The following is a 19,865-nucleotide window of genomic DNA, read 5'->3' on the forward strand; positions in this document are numbered from 1 at the left end:
GTCTAGCATGATGGTCACGGTGTTCAAGACAGCATTTGAGGCATTCGGCTGTGGGCCCGTTGTATAGTTCGGCATGCGATTTTGACGTATTTCAAGATTAAATTGACTTTGGCAATTGTCTACAATTTTTTAATTGCTATACAAATAATGTCTTCTTTTAGGGTCAACTAGACAATTCACTAATTTGTGTAATTGGCTATCTATAATTAGAAAATCAATAGATTTAAGTCTTGGTATTCTGCAACACTTCCTCTCCCCGGGCTGCCTTATGGGCGTTCCGGAAAGCGGGGCAGATCCGTTAGTCTCTCCGCCATGTCGTCAGCTGCAAACATTCCGCAACAAAGCTCTCCGACCTGTTCTTCCTTTCCTCTTGTACATTAGCCTGCCACAACCCCCCAGGCTCAACATGTCGCAATTTCTGCGAGGCAAGCAGGCTGGAATCCAAAGGGATCTTTCCGAGGGCTTGTCCCCAGAGCTTTTCGGGCTCGACGACGTTCGTCTTGGCATCCCAGGCAACTTTTTTTTTGAACGGTGTAGCTAACTTCTGGCCATCTAGTTTGCGCGATGCGGTGTGAATTCACAGATTAGTGTGGTGGCATACGACCCCGTCCAGTCCCTTCTCGCCGTCGGCACCAGTGATACCCAGTTTGGCAGCGGCCAGATCTATGTGTTTGGACAGCGACGGGTGTTGATGGTCTTTCAGTTCCCGCGCAAGGCCTCAGCAAAGTTTCTCCGGTTTTGCGCCGGCAAGCTCGTTAGCATTGATTCGAAAAATGAAATTAGCATCTACTCCTTGGAAGCGCGACGCTTGATGACATCCTATGCACCACCGGGCCAAGCTACCTGTCTTGAGACGGACCCGAGTCTTGATTACGCCTTGATCGGTCTTTCGAATGGTTTGTGGATGGACCTTGTTCGATAAAAAAAAAGAAACTATCTAATTAATGTATTTGATAGGTGATGTTATTGCATACGACCTCGACCGAGAGTCCTTGACTCCTTTCAAGATCCCCAACCTATGGCAGTCACAAAACCCACGGTCCCGGCTCTGTCCTGTTGTATCAATCGCATTTTCCACTCGAGATATTGGCAAAATCCTAGTTGGATATCCGGAAGGCGCGGTGACTTTTACATTCAAGCAAAATATTGCACAGAAATACTTCCTCTATGAGATACCCCCCGGCGCCCCAGGTGGCGATCCCGAAAAGCCTGCCAACAGTTCGCGCAGACCTAGGCTGGTTGATGCTGTTTGGCATCCTAATGGAATATTCATTTTGACTGTACACGAAGATACTAGTCTTGTTCTTTGGGACTCGAAGGACGGCCGCAAACTTCACGCCAGAACACTTCAGGCTACCAATATCGACCAGCCGGGAGGTGGTCGACCAGATCCCTCAGAGGCAACTGGGCCAAAGGAGCCAATCACTAAGGTAACCTGGTGTGCTAAAGACAACCCTGATGATACGGGACTTCTAGTTGCTGGTGGAAAGCCCATTCAAGATGTGAACAAGGGGCTCACTTTCTTGGACATGGGACCAACCCCTAATTACCAAACATCATCATGGCAAGTTCTCTCTAGCTACTTCGAAAGAACTAGACGCCATATCAGTCTTCCGATTCCTCCTGGTGCCTTGACGATGACTTATTGCTTGATCCCTCGGTTTTCGCCCTACTTCGCTGGAGCTCACGACCCTATTGCCATTCTTGCTGTACTATCATCGGGCGAGTTGCTCACTATGAGCTTTCCCAGTGGCCATGCAATCACACCTACTAACATGCTGCATCCATATCTCACGTTCGTTCATCCATTCGTGAACAAGGCCACCCTTACACCTGTTTCTCGCGATGTTTGGCTAGGTTTGAGAGAGCGGCGATTGCAGGGGCCCAAGTTCGTGGTTGGTGGTGCTGAATCCAAGAACCCCCTCAAACGTTATGAGAACCGAAATATTATAGCCACCTCACATGCGGACGGTACCATTCGTATCTGGGATGGTGGTCACGACGACGAGATTGAGAATGGCGAAACAGTTCAGGTTGATTTGGCTCGAGCTGTCGGTAGAGTCCGCAATGTTGAAGTCAGCGAGATGTCACTTGCAAGCGGGACAGGTGAGCTGTCTGTCGGGCTTGCAAGCGGCGAGTTGATCGTTTTCAGATGGGGCAACAACGCCTCCTACGGCCAGGAGGAGACACCCGGAGCCAACCAGGGCCCTGGACGCTTAACTCAAATCACCAATCGAACAGACCCTGGATTGAAGACGGGTATGCTACCTTTGACCCTCTTGGACATGCAGCAGGGACCTGTAACGGCATTGAAACACAGCCCAGTGGGCTTTGTGGCCGCTGGTTATGAGGGAGGAGGCTTGGTCATTCTTGACTTGCGAGGCCCGGCAATAATTCATACAACCCATCTCTCAGAGTTCCTCAAGGGTAACAAGCGAAGCAGCTTCCGAAAAACCAGCCGCTCAGACAGCATACCGGCTGAATGGGCTACTCACATCGAATTTGGCGTAATGACTTTAGAAGGCGAAGGTAAGAATTTCCGAAACCCCGGCATATTTGACCATATACCTAATATTGTGGATTCTAGACTACTCCAGTATCTGCTGCTTTGTAGGCACAAACAGAGGAAACCTGGCTACCTTCAAGATTCTTCCGGGCGCCAATGGCACATATTCCGCCGCCTACGTTGGGATCTCTAATGTTGAAGACAAGGTTATTAAAATCATTCCCATTGATGCAGACTCTGGTGGTCAAGCTCTTGCTACGCCCGCTGCCGTCGGTGGTTTAAGAAATGGCGAGAAGATCAATGGTGTGGTCATTGCTGTCACCGTCTCAGGATGCCGTATCTTCAAGCCGCCAACTGCCAAAGGCGCTCACAAGACATGGGATAACTTCCTTTGTGATTCAGCCCAAGTTGTCAAAACTGAAGGACAGGGCTACAGCTTAGTTGGACTTTTCGGCGATGGCAATGCTCGCGCATTCTCTATTCCCGCCCTCAAAGAGGTCGGATGCCATCAGATCAACCAAATTGCTGATATGCGCCGTCTCTCAGATGCATGCATCACTCCCACTGGCACTGTGATGACATGGGCCGGACCCTCAGAGGTTGGCATGTTCAATGTCTGGAGTAAAAACACTAATCTGTATGCTACGTCCCTACTGATCCCTGCACATGTGAAAATACTAGATTCAATGCTAATAATTATTTAGGGGCATTTCACAAGATCGTCTATACGACCCTGAGAAAGTGATACCCCCTCGACCTACGATCACTAACATCCAGTGGATCTCTGGCACACAATACGTCTCACCGGCTGATATGGATATATTGAGTAAGTTATATCACCAATTACTCAGCGAAACTCATCGAATTATCTAACGAAACGGTTCATAGTCGGCGGCCCAGATCGCCCTCCGTCGAAGCGAATGGTTGAGCAGATGAGGTTGACAGAAGAGCAAGAACGCAAAGAAATTCGAGAAGGCCGGGCCCCCGCACCTTCACAGGGAGGAAGCCAGGAAGGTTGGGGATCATACATGTCACGCCAAGTCCAGGAGCGCACGGAGCGTCTCGGGGTAGCGGGCGACACAATGGATCGGCTAGAAGAGAACAGCAGTAACTTCGCCTCGGACGTGGGCAAGTATGTGAACAACCAAAAGAAGAAGGCTATATTTGGCGGTAAGTGATCTTCATCTCCTGTTTCAATTCTCGCATTGATGAATTTATCATCCGTCATGTTTCCCTGTCTTCGCTCTCCACGCTCCACTCTCCAATCCCCACTTCATCCCTTGCATTCCATAGTCGATGGTACTGACCGGTCTTTTGTAGCCCTCGGATCCAAATTTGGATTATAGGTTTTCTTGTCGAAGGATTAGCAGAACAATTTTTGTACAGGAACATAACCCAGATGAGCCCTTTTGAATTAAGGCGTTCGGATTTTACTATAGTGCAAGGACTATAAAAGACCTCATAGTATTTTAGTTTAGTGTTTACATAAATGGATTGGATAACTATTAACTATAACAAGGTCCTTTTACATGATAAATGGTGTCTTGCTTATCAGAACTGGACTTGGGTTTACTTATCTAAAAATTGAAACATATGACCTGTAAGATTAGCCCGTACCTCCCAGAGTGTTGGAGTACTGGTACTTCCGACGGGAAGAATTGGCCCTATATACGTTGCTATGTATCCCATGGCCCAAGGGATTTAGTTGAGACAATTGAAAGGAATTGCGTTGGTGTAAGAACTCTATTGAAGCCTAAGCTATAAAACATGACCATTCATTCATTCGCATCTTGGACGCAAATTTGCTTCGGGGACGGTCCGGACATTCCCTGTTTGTTGATCCGTGTTAGGGAGGCAAATCCCCTTTCAGATCTAGCTATGTTGGGCTACTGAGCACGAGCTTAGGGGTACAAATTCCGCTACGTATGACTACGTAGCCCTGGGCATATTTGGAACTGACATGTGTACTTAGAGCTCCTGCATACCCTAGTTCACGATCAATACCACAACCACGACGTCAACTCGAATGGATCAGCACAATTTTGGACATAATCAGAAAGTAAATTCTATTTCGAATACTCCTATCAACGCCCAAGTTGGAAAAGAATTTTGTTCACGTAGTTTGAGGTCATAAACATAGCATATTGTTTGTCATGAAAGTGCATAGAGGTAGAGAAATAATAAAAAAAGGCAGGGCAGGGTGGTAAGATGCAAAGAAACACAAGCAAAGTAGGATGACTTAATCTTTGCCCGGGTAATGCTTTAGTTCACAATTAGTGGACCATAACCTCAGGCTGAGCCGGGTGGGCAGGCTTGGACTCGTCCTTCTGTTCGGAGTCGTCGCCCATCTCCACATCATCGTCACCCTCACCGCCCTCTTCCTCATCCAGCTCATCATCATCGTCTTCGCTTTCATCGCCAAGATCCTCACTGCCAGCATCGGAGACCTCATCTTCGTCCTCCTCTTCCTTGGCGGCTGGGCCTTCAGCACCTTCCATCTCGTGATCCTCGCCCTGAGCAGGCTTGTTGGAGTCTTCGAGTTCCTTTAGAAGGGCAGCTTCCAGCTCGGTTTCTTCTTGGCCGTAGGCATTGCTGTCATCGTCCAGGGTATCCGCCTCGGGCTGGTCAGGTGGGTACTCTGCAGGGGCAGACTCTTCGGAATCCCTAAAGTAGTATAACTATTAGCATCGTATACCATGATTTTGGGCATAGTATGAAAGGACTTACCACTTAATACCAAAGCGAGTGACACGGGGCTTCTCCGCAAGCACATTGCGGCGGATACGCTCAATGACAGGCTTAGCTGGGGGGTCGGCGATCAACTCCTCGGAGTCGTACTCGTTGTTAACGTAGTAGCCGACCCGCACGAACTCGCGGTTATCATAACTGCAAGTAAGGAGGATCACAGTGACACCAAGGATCTCAGAAGGGGGGATGCGCTTCAGGTCAGGCGCGTCGGCCTCGAAGATGAACTTGTTTGTTCCAACGGGGATAGGGCCAACGAGGAGGGAGTCGAGCTCTTGATCATACTCAGAACTAATGAAGAATTGTTAGTAAAGTGGATCATTGGGAGTTTGTATGGTCGCTAGGTGCTCAGAGCGAGGGGCGGTGGGCAAAACATACGAAGTGGCGGATCCCACATAGGTGAGCTTCCACTCCAAATCTAGGGATTGCAAGTTAGTTAGGGCATCATTGTGGATTTGAGGAGAGGGAATTACCTTTTTGGAGCTGTTCAAGACATTCAAAAGTAATTTCGAATTGATAAGATGCCGTGAAGGTGGCAGGGTTGTTCAAGATTTTGACGCCGAGAAGTGAGACGACCGACATTGTGAGGGAGGGGTGTTGTTATGTACGGAAGGGAAGTGTAGAAGGTTGGAATAGTGGGACGAATGAAAAGGAGGATGTGGGCAGCTTTATAGGGCGGTGGAATGGAAATTCTGGGGGGAAAGGGACAATCAACAAGGGAAGAAAAAAAACAATAAATAAGGGAGCAAGAGGTAAAGTTGTCTCTGCTCTGGCTTTAATCTTTTCACCGCAAGGAATGCAGCCCTGGAGCGATCGAGTCTAACTGATGCGAGGAGAAGGAGCCCGCGCAAACTCACCAAACACGCGCGCGTGTCCCTTGCGCGCTGACCGCCCACGTGACAGCTTTGCAGATTCAGCTTCAGCTTTGTTTCGCGGATCCTCGAGTCTAGGTTACCTTCACTTTGGCTGAAGTCTTGCAGCTGCCTGGTTGTTTGAAAGACGCTAGATGGTGGAAATTGAATGAGAAGCTTCAGTTACTAGTCGCAAAAATATTCTTTGCTTTGACCTTTTTTATTCGTCCATCTCCCCCACATCAATATCTCATCTGTACACTGCTCCGATTCTGTCATCTTTTGTCCCCTTCTAACACAGGTTCTCGTCACTTATCATTGGGCGCATCGACAGACACCCCGTATTCACAATGGCAGATGACGAGGCTGAGCAGGCCTTTTTCCAGGCCCAAGCCCTAGAAGCTCAATCGGACAATGTGGTCGCAATTGAAGACCAAACTGCAGACAACGAAGACGAAGATGAAGATGAGTACGACCCCTCGACAACCCTGGACGACCAATACGACCTCAATCCAGGTAATGAAGATCTCAGTGATGCTGAAGAAGATGCGACGGCTGCTGCTCCCGATCCGACCGCTACCCCAGAGGTTGATGCCAGCGCTACCGGTGATGCCCCAGATCCCTCCCAAGAGCCCCCGAATGCTGAGTCTCAATCGTCCACGCCAATTCCAACTGCCGGCACGTCAGCGCAACCCCAGGCCAGAACGATTGGTGGATTTGTGGACGAGGATGATGACGAGGATGATGACGAGGACGAGGAAAATGAAGAAGATGAGGAGGCGGACTATGAGCCGCCTGCGGCACTGGAGGTGGATGATACAAATTCCATGCCTATGACCATGTCTGGAGATCCAAGTTCAGGAAATGCAAATCAAAACACTTCTCCTGATGTATCATTGCACCTGGCCGTGCAAGACGCTGCCTCTGTGCCTGCCGTTGCCAATAGTCTTTATTCTCCTGTTCCTGTTTCTAATATTGATCCCGCGGCTTCAGCCCAAGGACCGTGGACTGGGGCCGCTCTCGACGCGAGCCACCAGACCAGTACTGCTCCTACCCCTATACCTGACGAGTCTGCAGCTTCCAAAGGCCGCTTGCCCCATGATACAGTGGGCATCCTACAAGATCGAGTTGATGAGGACCCTAGAGGTGATCTAAAGGCATGGCTGGAATTAATTGCTGAACACCAGAAACGTAACAGACTGGATAGTGCGCGCGAGGTCTTTGAGCGGTTCTTGAAGCTGTTCCCTATGGCGGTAAGCTTTCTCAAGACACATTCCACTTTGCCTCGTTTTTGGACCAAACAAAGAAAACTTAAATGATGCTAATTGTTGTACAATAGGCCGATCAATGGGTGGATTACGCAAAGATGGAATCCGACCTGAATGAGCTTTTCCGCTTAGAGCAGATTTTCAGCCGAACCCTTCTGACGATCCCCAGTGTGAAGCTCTGGTCTGTGTACTTAGATTACGTCCGTCGCCGAAACCCTTTAACAACAGATACTACTGGACAAGCAAGGCGAGTAATTTCTTCAGCATATGATCTGGCTCTTCAGTACGTGGGTATGGACAAGGAGGCTGGGGATATCTGGACAAACTACGTCGAGTTCATTCGCTCTAGCCCCGGCACTGTGGGAGGCACAGGATGGCAAGACCAGCAAAAGATGGACTTGCTGCGTAAGGCTTACCAAAAAGCGATCTGCGTTCCGACACAAGCTGTCAACGCTCTGTGGAAGGAATATGATCAGTTTGAAATGGGACTCAACAAGATGACCGTAAGTTGTAATGTTTGTACCAAACCTAAGCTCCACCTAACATTCATGTATAGGGACGAAAATTCCTGCAAGAATATTCACCGTCGTTTGTGACAGCACGGAGCTCTTACACGGAGTTGCAGAACTTGACTCGCGAATTAAAGAGAACCTCTTTCTGCAGATTGCCGCCTATTCTCGGCTCCGATGGTGATGAAGAATATGCCAAGCAGGTTGATATTTGGAAGCGCTGGATCGCTTGGGAGAAGGAAGACCCTCTCGTATTGAAAGAGGATGACCCCGCTGCATTCAAAGCGCGCGTGGTATACGTCTACAAGCAGGCCTTGATGACACTTCGCTTCTTGCCTGAGATATGGTTTGATGCCTCTGAATTTTGCTTTCTGAACGACATGGAAAATGAGGGCAACGAGCTTCTCAAGCAAGGCATTGAGGCCAACCCCGAAAGTTGCTTGTTATCTTTCAAGCGGGCCGATCGCTTAGAGGCTACGTCAGACTCGGAGCAGGATTCTACTAAGCGGGCAGCCAAGGTCAGAGAGCCGTACGATTCGCTTCTTGAAGCGCTTTATCAGTTGATCACCAAGGCCAAGGCCCAGGAGTCTCAAGAGATTGCGCGTATTGAGGAGAGCTTTGCGGCCTTAAACCCCGAAGGCCAAGGCGCGTTCAATGAAGATGACGACGACGTTCCCAACGAGGTTAAAGAAAGGGCAGCTGCAAAGTCTGCACAAATAGAAGCTGCTCAGAAATCCCACGGCTCTCAAATCAACCTACTTTCGAAAACTGTTTCTTTTGCTTGGATCGCTCTCATGCGTTCTATGCGCCGCATCCAAGGCAAGGGCAAACCAGGCGAACTGGCGGGATCCCGGCAGATCTTCGCAGAAGCTCGAAAGAGAGGGCGTATCACTAGTGATGTCTATATTGCCAGTGCCCTGATGGAGCACCATTGCTACAAAGATCCTGCAGCAACCAAGATCTTTGAGCGAGGTGCCAAGCTGTTCCCGGAAGATGGTGAATTCGCTCTTGAATACCTGAAACATCTCATTGACATTAATGATATTATCAGTAAGTTTATATCTCTGCCTAGATTGAATCACAGTATTTCTCACCTGTTTGAATAGATGCCAGAGCGGTATTTGAGACAACAGTTCGGCGGTTGACTTCCAACCCTGAAAATGCTCATAAAGCCAAGCCTATTTTTGCTTTCTTCCATGAGTACGAGTCACGCTACGGTGACCTGGGCCAGATCAACCACCTGGAAACCCGGATGCGTGAGCTCTTTCCTGAAGAATCTGCTTTGTATCAGTTCTCCCACCGTTATGCTGTCCCCTCATTCGACCCCACGGCCGTCCAGCTCATTCTGTCTTCCACACAAATTAAACCAAAGTCAGCGCAACCTGACATGCTGCCAGAGTCTCGCCTTGACTTGCAAGATACATCCTTGAGCTCACCAAAACGACCTTATCCTGTCGACGATGATTATGATTCAGATCGTCCTCGCAAGTTCGTTCGTGCCGAATCCCCACTCAAGGCCGTTCAAGGTCGCCGCCCCGACCAACAGAAGCGTGTTCAACAATTGAACGGACAAATGACTTCCTCATACAAGCCGCAAGGATCCCCTGCTCCTCTGCCCCGGGACGTGGTTCATCTTTTAAGCATCATGCCATCGGCCTCCGCTTACAACATTGCCCGTCTTTCCCCCGAGAAGATGGTTGACCTTCTTCGTCGAACCGACATCCCAGGATCTACCTCTCAAATTCCTTTGCCAGCGCATGCTCGTGGCCTTGGAGGCGCTCAAAACTCATACACCGGTAAGTCCGCTCTACCATTGCCATCTTAATTCTTCGTGGTTCTTTTCATTGACATTCCTTGCCAGGCTCCTATCGTTGAAAAAATTCCCCATCCCCCATCAGCGCCCTTTCCCGCTCTTAGTCCCTTTCTGTGTATAACCTCACCACTATGCCCTTTTATGTCCCCTAATCGTCAAGGCGCAAACTCGGCGGCTCTCCCGTCAAAATCCTGAAAATCTAGATTGAAGTGCATTGATACCCCCCTCATTCTCTTCGGGGAGTGGTGGGATCCGCTCCGCACTTCTAGAAACTCGTTGCATTGTCGGCGTCTGTTTGATTGGCATTTTCTGCTTTCTTTCTTTCATTTTCTATTCCGTGAGGTCTCGGGAGCCCTGCGATTATGTGGTCATGTTCTTTGCTCGCTAGCCTCATACTTTCTATTGGCGGAGGATTTCCTTGTGGTTGTACAGCCCACAGATAGTGCAGATACCTTGATGAATCAATAACACACCGACTATTACAGGGGTGGATTCATTATATCTTCTTTTCTTTGTTTAAAATGAATGAAGCTCGGGTTTCGTACATTAGATCCATAATGACGCGTATATGTCCGGCTTCTTGGGTGAAATATAGTCCAAAGGTTAGGCAATGTTAAGTGCGTAGTATCACGGGTGTATAATAATGTGATGGTGTTCAACTTGAAGAAGGCACCTAGCCATAAATTAATTCACTGCCCAAGTACACTAGTAACCGTCTTGATGCAAATTCTAAATTTCTAGCTGTTAGCTCCGAGAATAGCATAGGGCTGGTTTCTGAGTGTCCGCCGCAATGAATTGTATCTCTACTCTTATCAAAGCTGTTGGTTTTGCTTGATCAGCCTCAAGGCTTCCTATTTATAAACATGAATTATACTGTCAATAATACAACCTTGGCTATTTTTTCTTATAATCAGAGCCAAATGTAGTCGTAAGTCTCCTTTTCTCTTTTTGGCCATAATCTAAGAGGTCGAGTTCATATTTCACCCGGGGCCCTTGATTGAATTGGAGGAGCTGCCTCATAGGCATCCACCTTGATGTTGATCGTACCTGCCTTCATCTCATTACTTTCACTCTATTCTTCGATACTAACAGCCACCTACTAAGGTACCTGGTAAGTTGTTGCTCATTCACACATCCAGGCAACCACCTTCCTTTCTCGGCAGTATAAAGCCTCACTCCTCTCCTTCTATTCTTCTTCCTCCTTTCTCTTCTCTTCATCAACCTTGACTTTCTTCTGTATCTGTCTACAGTCTTGCATATTTTGCTTCGTCGATTCCCTCCATTAGATTTATAGTCCGCTGCCAAAGCAATTAGAGCTGGATTGCTGACTCTGGAACATCAATTTGGATTCTCTCTCTCTTTCCTCCTTCCTCAATTTGTCCTCCTTTCCTATCCCCTTTCCTTTCTTTTCTTTCTCCTCCTCGGAATTCGCGCCCACGCGTTTTCACGGATCTCAAATAAGGTAAGTCACTTTTCTTTATTCTTTTTGGGTTTCACAAGTTACTCTGGTTGTGCCGTTTGTCAAGTAGCATTTGTGACAGTTTGTTAGCTACTATCTTCTTGTTCCTCATCGCTGCCTTCCCAGCTGTCTTTCCTCACTTCTCGTGTCCAAAGTTTCGATTTGGGTCTCTGGGTTACATCAAAGACAGTGAACACAACTTACCACTATCGTGCCAGACGCTCTCTTTCCTTACACATCCAAAGAACACATTCTCACTAACTTCTTTCTTTTACCAGAGATCAATTAAAGATGGCTCCCACCACGAGCAAAACCAGCGACTCTCACGTGAAGGGCAATTTGAGCCAGGCCAACACTCGCGCCAGCGGTAGTGCCCGTGGAAATACCCAGGGATCCGTAAAAGGAGGGTCTTCCTCCGGATCCAATATTCGTCCATCCAAGAACGATGACGACTATCTCCCTCCACTTAAAGCACCGAAGGAAATGCACGAGTCGCTTGTCCGTGCCGCAGAATCACTTCCAAAGGACTATGTCAATGTCGATTTTGAGGTTCCTGGCGTAGGCCAGTTCTCGGCCCCCTTCATCCCATATTATTGTTTCATGCGAGACCGTGAGCCGGTAAGTACTCTCAATTAACTCCAAGAACCTCATCGTTCTTGTTGTCTCTTTCGTGGGTTTTTCGCCCAAGTTGCTATGAACCCAGCCAACCCCATCTACATGGGCTAACATGAAGCAGCGCAAGGAGATTATCCCAATGGAACGCGTGGGATACAACAAATCTGGCAAAGAGATCGAGGTGGTCATGAATACCTTTCCCGTTCTCAGTATCCCAACCAAGCCTGTGTACCAATATGAGGTAGGAAAACGTTTTCCCCAATGGTGTCCAGAATATACCAGCTCACACTTTACAGGTCAATGTTATTTCTGGTCCAGGTGTTGAGGAGGACCGTCGAGTCCTCCGTCGCAGTTTCAATTGCGAGGAACGCAAGAAACTGCTCCCTGATGCCATTTATGATGGAGCTAAATCTGCTTGGTAAGTTTGGTGTCGTGTTCGTCTGATAAATACATACTTATGATAACAGGTCTTTGAAGTACATCGAAAAAGGCGTCCATGAAAAATTCCAATACCAGCATGGTAGAACCCGTGCATCTGGTAGCCAAGGCAATGTTTACAAAGAGGTCTTGGTCTTTTCCATGCTGCCGCGCCGCAAGATCTACCTGGGCGTTATTCATCAGTGGCTTCAAAAGCAACGCCCGATGGACGAATATATCATTGAGGCATTGAGTAAGTTCTCTATGCTCTCACGATGCCTAATGAGATATTGACCAATATTCAGACTTTCTTGATCACTTGCTTCGCGATTGGCCGACCAGAGAATTTGTCGCACACAAGCGGGCTTTCTTCTTTCAAGGTCTTTTTGAGAAAGAAAAGACCAGAGACTTGCATTATGAGTTCCATTACTCCCTTGGGCCCTACTCGGGTGCCACCTGCTATCGTGGAATCTTTCAAATGCTACGTCCTTGTGTCTCCGGCTTGTTGCTGAACTTAGATGCCGCCCATGCTGTTTTTTACTCGCGCATTAGCCTTCTCGGTACCATGAAAGGCGTTCTCGGAGTTGGTAACGATATGGAACTTTCTGCTAAGCTTCGTCCCATAATCAGACCTGATGGTTCCAAGGGACCATCTAAGGAATTTGAAAGGGTGAAGGCCATGGTGAAAAGTGTAATAGTCTACCCAGACTACGAACAATGCCCTTTCAAAGACAAGAGTTTCAAGATTCAAGATCTCATCCTTGGGGGTGCTAGAGAGTTCATGATCACCATCAATGATCCAGCCGCGGGAGAAGAAAAGAGGATGAGCGTTGAAGAGTATTTCAAATGGAAATACAATATTACTCTCACACTTCCCAACCTGGCACTGGTCAGAATGACTGTCAAGAACGTTATCTACCCTGCCGAGTTTCTTTGCATCAAGAAACTTCAGCGATGGCCTCACAAGCTCACGGATGAGCAAACGGCGGACATGATCAAATACACGGCAAAGAAGCCTGCTGAGCGCTTGAGCCATATCATCAAATGTAAAAATCTCCTGCAGCATGATGCCGATCCAAACCTGATGCATTATGGCCTGAAGATCTCACATCAAATGATGAAGGTGAAAGCTCGACTCCTGCCTAACCCAGAGCTCGAGTTTGGTAACGCCACCAAGCATAACCCCGGCACTACCGCTCGCTGGGACCTTCGTGGAAGAAAATTCTACAAACCCAATACGGTGCCTCTTATTTCATGGGGGGTTGGCTACTACACTGGTCGCCGCAATGACATCAGTTTTGATCAAGTTCAGAACTGGCTAGATCAATTTATGAAGATTTACAAGCAACACGGCGGTAGCATCAACAACCGTGCCATCACCGTTCAGATGAAGGAAAATGTTGCTGAAGGGATGAAGGAGCTCTACGAACAGACAGGAAATGCATGGCGCAAGGAGCCTCAGCTTTTAATCATCATAGTCCAAAACAAAGACGCTTTTACGTATCTTCGTATCAAAAAAAACGCCGATTGCCGATTTGGGGTTCCTTCTCAAGTGTTGCAAGGTCTCCGTTGCCAGGATAACCGCCCACAGTACCATTCAAATGTTCTTATGAAGGTCAATGCTAAGCTTGGTGGTATAACTAACCGCGCCATCCCAAGAACCCCTAAAACAAATCTCCGCCCACACTCCGTCATCATCGGTGCTGACGTGACCCATCCTTCGCTAGGAGTTTGGACACCATCTCTGGCAGCATTGTGCATTTCAAATGATACAAATGGGATCAGTTACATGGGCGGAGCTCAGTGCAATGGCGACAGGATTGAAATCATTCGCGAGTCAAACTTTCGAGAGATCCTGAAGCCCCTTCTCCGAGAATGGATTAACACCGTCGGTAAAAAGAAATTCCCTCCAAAAAACATATACTATTTCCGGGATGGTGTTTCTGAGTCAGAGTTCAAGGGTGTGCTCAATCGGGAGGTCCCTGCCATTCGCCGTGTTGCAGCTGAAGCATGTGGCTTGGTAGAATATCCGGGCAAGATATGTGTGGTGATTGCCAATAAGCGCCATCACCTTCGAGCATTCCCCAAGCCCAGCGATCTAAAAACTGGTGATAAGAACGGAAATCCCTTGCCTGGAACACTCGTCGATCGCGATGTGACTAGCCCACACGGCAGCGACTTCTTGCTCTATGCTCACGCTGCGCTGCAAGGAACTGCACGTCCTGTTCATTACAAGGTTATTTTGGATGAGATTGGACATGAGCCTATGGAGATACAGAACATGATCTATGAACAGAGTTATCAATATGTCCGGTCGACGACCCCTGTGTCCATTCACCCGGCAATCTACTACTCACACTTGATCACCGCTCGCGCTCGTCACCATGAAGATGTGACTGTTGATTCTGGTCCCCAGAGTGGTGCTACGATCCCACACGAGAGATCCATGCACAAGCCCAGGAATACTGATGACAACTATGTTAGAGATCGGTTAATGGATATCAAGGGCACTGTTAACAAGCTTCCCTTGACTATGTGGTGGATGTAACCATTCTATCGAATGTTGTTTGTAAAGCTATGCTAGCTTTACTTCGGTGAGATTTCTGAGCTGATGCCTTTATTTGTCACGCAATTCTTGGTTGATGAAGAATATCTTCACGCGCTGAATTTTACTCAACACCACAAATCATTGACAGCTCGTTGTCCTTTCTTTTTCGATTCTATGGCTTCTATTGTTCACGTTTGTTCTCTCAGAGAACTGTTACCTCAGTATGAAAATGCGCCGACTACATGTGTTATGCCATTCTTGCTCTTTGATGACAGAGGCTTTGAGATCAAGACTGCAGGTGTGAGTGCTGTCGTTCTAAATTCGTTGCAATGTTCATTGATAATTCGACATGTTAGGATCTTGATGATGGCGCAGGTGTGCGGTCAAGATTCCTTTCATCTACTTCGGTAGTGATGAGCGTCGAAGGGACAATGTTAACCAGCCTCTCTTGTAAAAAAGAAAATCCCAAAAAGAAATTTACATTTTTTTATATAGAAAGACCTGTTCCTGCTCCACGATTCTTTTGTAGTTGATGTTTCTTAAGCCCACTAGGAAACCCGTACATATTTAAGCTTAAGCATAGTGATCCTCTCTGCTTAGATGCTTTCCTCAACTTAAAGTCTCGAAATATCTACAAAGGGAAAGTGAACACACAAGTTTCTCTATAAATACTCAACCGCAAAAAAAGTCTTCGGGAATCAAAAACAATGAATTCTCAATACGGAACAAATAGCCTCAAAACTATTCAATTAAGCCGATAGTATGGTATGGTACATGCAGGGAATGGTAACATAATAAATCCAAAGTTCCATGGGGGATGAAAATGTTCAATACAATATCGGGATGCAAAGAACCCAGAAATAAAAAGGCATAATACATAACTCGAACGGGATCGGGAACGGGAAATGGGAAAGAGAGAAAGAAGCTAGGCTGTAGGATCGATCCAGTATCCTGTGTACAGTGAATCTGAATCAAATTAACCCATTAAGTTCTTCCCTCAAACTTGGGATTCTTCTTTTTTTTTCTGGGATTGCCTGTGGTATCATCGTTCATCGGGAGCATATAATCAAACATGGGAGAGAAATGTGAAACAGAGGGAGAGGAATGTGAAGGGTATGAGATGTAATAAAAACAATGAGGTTAATATGGTGAATTTTGAGTGATTTGATCAAGCCGTGGTGCCATTTGTCAAGGGCGGGTTGGCATTTTCTAGCTGAGTGGTAGAATCGCCAGTGCCATCTTGTAGATCGGTGCCATCAATGGGCTTGACATCGGCTCCATCAAAGGAGGTGCCTTGGTCTGCATCCCCGTCGAAGTTGAAATTAGGCATATCCATGGAGGCGCCGCTGTTCTTCTTTGCTTTCTTTTTGCTTGGCTCCCCGATTCCTGGCTTGGCAGCCGCATTAGGGGGCGCAGGGCGCTTGTGAGGGCTCGTTGTAGGCGCCGAAACACCGGGCATGGGTGGGATCTTGCCAGATGCTGGTAAGCGGGGTTTGGCGGCCATTGGCCTCTGTTTGGGTGGTAGTTCAAGGTCTTCCACTAGGGGCTCTTCCCTATTTGTATCAAGTTTGTTCTTGAAGAATGCCTGGACCAGACCAATTTGGTCCGAAAGACTGTCCACCGTAACACGTGAGTATGATGGGGGTGTTGGGAAAACGATGGCAGCTTGAATGGTGTTGGTGTTTTGTGACTGGGCGGCATTGTACATGCGGTTCTGGAGGAGATGCAGCGGCACGCTGAGATTGGACAGACCAAATTCGCGATCCAATCCCAATTCCTTGAATCCAAAGAAATCTTCGTCGATATCTTCTGCAAAATCACCACCAACGAATTGCTCGCTTCCATCCGCAAACGCATTTGAGCCATCTTCTCCGGCATCTGCAAGAGCAGGACGAAGCAAGTCAGTCAGCAGTGACTTCAGTCGATCATGGGCCGTGAAAAGCTTGGCTCCAAGACGGTCAATGTCGTCCTTGATGTATAATTCCAGCTCTTCAATGTTGATGCCAACCGCAGAGAGTGTGTGGAGTACAACCTCTGGTTCAGTATAAGCTGGTTTCCACTCAGTGACAGGTGCTGATGCATCCTGAGACTCCGTGGCAGGAACCATTGGAGTTTCCATATATGACTTGACCGTCTCTCCGATCTTTTGAAAGAAGTCAGACGCGATGTCAGTCACCACCTCCATCGCAGATGGCTGATACTCCTCAAAGCCAGTGTGATAGAATATCTTGGCAACAGAGCGTTGCAGCGCTGCCCGACAGGTTCCAGGCGCAATGACCGGGCCATTGTCGTTCAGTACATGTGGTGGGACGTCTTGTTCAGCAAATGGCTCTGGGTTGTATTTCTGAAATTGATTCTGGTACATCTAGGCAAGTTGTTAGATTTCAAAGTCGGTGTGATGAAAGTACAGCTCCTGTTAGACATACCTGTGATTGTAGCTGCATTTGTTTCACGATGCCAACCTTCGAGCATATTTTGCGGGTCTCCTGCATCTGCCGCATGTTTGCATCCACTTTTCGGGACAGTACGCTGTCAGGCTGAGTGAAAGAACCCTTGGGCAAAACCCTCAGATATTCCTCCGTTGCGTCTACAATGTTTCCCTGAGCGTCTTCCTTCCAGACAAGGCGTTCTGGAAGGTCGGGTACACCAGACATGACATCGTAGTAGTAAGGAATCATTTTCTCTTCCTCTCCTTCGATGCCTTCTGCTAGTGTCTCCCCAGCGGCCTCGGGCTCCATTGCTTCAAATCCAGCATCGGCACCCTTCTCACCTTCAATAGCGGCTTGCTTTTCATGGCGAAGCCATCTTCGCATGCCAGCCTTAGTCCTAAGCAGAGCTTGCTCCTCGGCATTTAGTTTGTCACCCTTCAACAGGCGGTGTCTCTCCGAGGCAATAAGAGCACGATCCTTCTTCGTCACTTGCTTCCAAACTTTGTATTCGGGATCTTCTAGCTCAGCTCCGGGGCCCGACAGAGCACTAAGCGTGATAGTAGACGTAATTGGTCCATCAAGCTCCATTGAGTCATCTAGCTGGCTGGCCGTAGCACCGGCTCCGGGACCAGAAGGATCAGAAGGAGTATGAGACCCGGGAGGGGGTGTTCCAAAGCCATTCTGGCTTGTTTCCATAGCAGTATCTGAATCTGCTCGAACGGGTGCCGCTGGTTGGCTGGAGGGGCCTCCTGGGGGGCCTTCGGAGCCACTTGGGGTGTTTCGAGATGGCGCAGTGCCTTTCTTAGATGATTTTCCAGGGGCCTTTCTTCCACGTGAAGACATAATGGGCTCGTCATCGCTCTCATCGGCACCATCAAGCTCTGCCATCTGGAGGCGGCGCTCCTCGGCTTCAACTTCAGCTCGGTCTCTGATGACGATTTCCGGGATGAGAGGAACAAGCTTTTCCGTTTCTTTGCGCATGTAAAGAGCATGTTTGCGTAAGAAGTGCTCGGGGTTTGTATTGTACTTAAGACAATTCGCCCAGATGAGATTGAGATCATCTACAAAGTCTTGCTTGGACCGATATTGTATGCCCTTAAGCTTTTTGGTCATCGATCCAAGATCCATGGGATGTTTGATTACTGGGACGAATGTCAGTATATTTCATTTGCGCAAAGACTTGACACGACGCTAGGGTGGAGAAATATCGGAAGGAGAAAGAATGTGAATGAGTGATAGCTTACTTGTGTAGTAGTCGGGCGCATCACGCTTGTTGACGCGGGTTAGGAAAGCAGTAGAGTGTTCTGTCATAGCTTTGAGTTCGCTGAGAACCTTCTCCGCAGCCTCGTAGAGTTCTTCTTGGCCAATCTTATCCTCGCTTGCCCATTTGCTTCGATTCTTACGAACTTCACTTAAAAGACTTCGAAGCTCAGCATCAGAGGCCTGGACCATGTCACGTTTCTTATCAATTCGGGCGATGAGGTTCTTCAGGGTCAAGCTGGAAGCTCCGAGGTTTGTGTTACTCAATGAACTGTATCCATTTGGGCCACCAGCAGCATTGTTTCCACCAGCATTAGCTTGGCCAGAGATCTCTGCCTCGACTTGTCTTTCAGACTCCTCCAGGCGTTGCTGATCCAGCATAGCATCGCGGTCATTTTCAAGGGTATAGAAAAGGGTATGGAAGCTCCGCTTAGCGGCCTCCTCGGTTGCTTTCTTGTCTTCCTCGAGTTGTTTCCGAATATCCTCTAACGTCTCCTTCTTGTTTTCCTTAGAGATATCGGCATTGGTTGACAAAGCGGTACCCGGACGTTGCTGGGTAGACGCGATGGTAGAACTGGGGTCCTGCGATGGGGGTACGGACTTGGCTTTCAAGGGTGACTCGTCCGCATCTTGCATATCCGCATCATCGTCCTCGTCGTAATCATCGTAATCGTCGTCGAGTTTACGGGCGGGCTTGGCGGGCGCAGGGGCAGGGGCAGCCGGCGCATCGACGCGTTCAGATTTGGTCTCGGGAGGCTCAATCTCCGCGATCGCGGGACGAGCCGAATCGAGGGGGGGATATCGACCAGAGAATAGATTATTGATGCTTGCTTCAGTTCCCCGGTAAGAATCGCGGAATTGGGAAATACGCGGATCTTCGTCCACCGCGAGATCGGGTTCGGATGTCATACTACCGGCATTCGGCCCGTCGGCGCTGACAGAACCGCGTATCTGGGGGGTGCGCGAGCCGGACAAAGTCTTTACCAAGCCATTGATAGGGCGCGGAGAGTCTAGCTGCTCATCCGGAGGGCGAATATTACCTGGTGGCCAGGCGTTGTGACCGGGCGACATGCTCGCTCCAAAACCCCGGTTCTGGGGGCGGGCGAGACTCGATTCTCCAGGGTATGGATCACGAGGGCCAAGAAGTAACAATTAGGGGGTTTAGAGAGGAGAAAAAGACATCAAGATAAACCGCGCGTTTAGCCAAAGTGTCTGGCGATGTCAAAAAGGCCAAAAACGATGGCACGGCGGCGAGGCTTGATGAACAAGACAGGAGCTATGGAATACCTTCGTTTCCTTGCGGCGGGTTGAAGTACGGGAAGGCGCGAAGGCGGAAAGTCGCGGCAGATGCTACATTGTTCAGTCAACTTCACTCATTCGATTGAGATGCGGCTGTATACGACTTACTGACTTCACTTCTTGGATCTGGGATCTGGTTGACTTCT

At 48.3% G+C, this 19,865-nt stretch overlaps 5 protein-coding genes across 5 annotated transcripts; 3 read left to right on the forward strand and 2 right to left on the reverse strand.

Annotated features, from left to right (window-relative positions):
• Positions 1 to 406: 406 nt before the first annotated feature.
• N7478_003675 (uncharacterized protein) lies at positions 407 to 3,684 on the forward strand (the record flags this gene model as incomplete). Its single annotated transcript, XM_056919889.1, has 6 exons — positions 407 to 493; positions 557 to 896; positions 958 to 2,529; positions 2,588 to 3,143; positions 3,211 to 3,332; positions 3,395 to 3,684. 6 exons carry the CDS (start codon positions 407 to 409, stop codon positions 3,682 to 3,684), a joined length of 2,967 nt encoding a protein of 988 aa, XP_056783047.1.
• Positions 3,685 to 4,779: 1,095 nt separating this feature from the next.
• Positions 4,780 to 5,833, reverse strand: asf1 (nucleosome assembly factor ASF1; the record flags this gene model as incomplete). The annotated part of the gene is made up of 4 exons (XM_056919890.1): positions 4,780 to 5,170; positions 5,234 to 5,542; positions 5,630 to 5,669; positions 5,725 to 5,833. The coding sequence occupies 4 exons, from the start codon at positions 5,831 to 5,833 to the stop codon at positions 4,780 to 4,782; spliced, it is 849 nt and encodes a 282-aa protein (XP_056783048.1).
• A 619-nt stretch (positions 5,834 to 6,452) lies between these two features.
• On the forward strand, positions 6,453 to 9,704 carry rna14 (cleavage polyadenylation factor subunit RNA14; the record flags this gene model as incomplete). The annotated part of the gene is made up of 4 exons (XM_056919891.1): positions 6,453 to 7,355; positions 7,442 to 7,873; positions 7,927 to 8,929; positions 8,986 to 9,704. The coding sequence occupies 4 exons, from the start codon at positions 6,453 to 6,455 to the stop codon at positions 9,702 to 9,704; spliced, it is 3,057 nt and encodes a 1,018-aa protein (XP_056783049.1).
• A 1,738-nt stretch (positions 9,705 to 11,442) lies between these two features.
• On the forward strand, positions 11,443 to 14,731 carry N7478_003678 (putative eukaryotic translation initiation factor eIF-2C4; the record flags this gene model as incomplete). The annotated part of the gene is made up of 5 exons (XM_056919892.1): positions 11,443 to 11,769; positions 11,888 to 12,007; positions 12,063 to 12,184; positions 12,234 to 12,436; positions 12,489 to 14,731. 5 exons carry the CDS (start codon positions 11,443 to 11,445, stop codon positions 14,729 to 14,731), a joined length of 3,015 nt encoding a protein of 1,004 aa, XP_056783050.1.
• A 1,168-nt stretch (positions 14,732 to 15,899) lies between these two features.
• Positions 15,900 to 19,491, reverse strand: N7478_003679 (SAGA histone acetyltransferase complex subunit SPT7; the record flags this gene model as incomplete). Its single annotated transcript, XM_056919893.1, has 3 exons — positions 15,900 to 17,096; positions 17,158 to 18,302; positions 18,405 to 19,491. 3 exons carry the CDS (start codon positions 19,489 to 19,491, stop codon positions 15,900 to 15,902), a joined length of 3,429 nt encoding a protein of 1,142 aa, XP_056783051.1.
• Positions 19,492 to 19,865: the final 374 nt, after the last annotated feature.

This window comes from Penicillium angulare, assembly GCF_028827245.1.
Source record: "Penicillium angulare strain IBT 27051 chromosome Unknown utg000003l_segment0_segment0, whole genome shotgun sequence".
In the NCBI taxonomy this organism is placed as follows: Eukaryota; Fungi; Ascomycota; class Eurotiomycetes; order Eurotiales; family Aspergillaceae; genus Penicillium; species Penicillium angulare.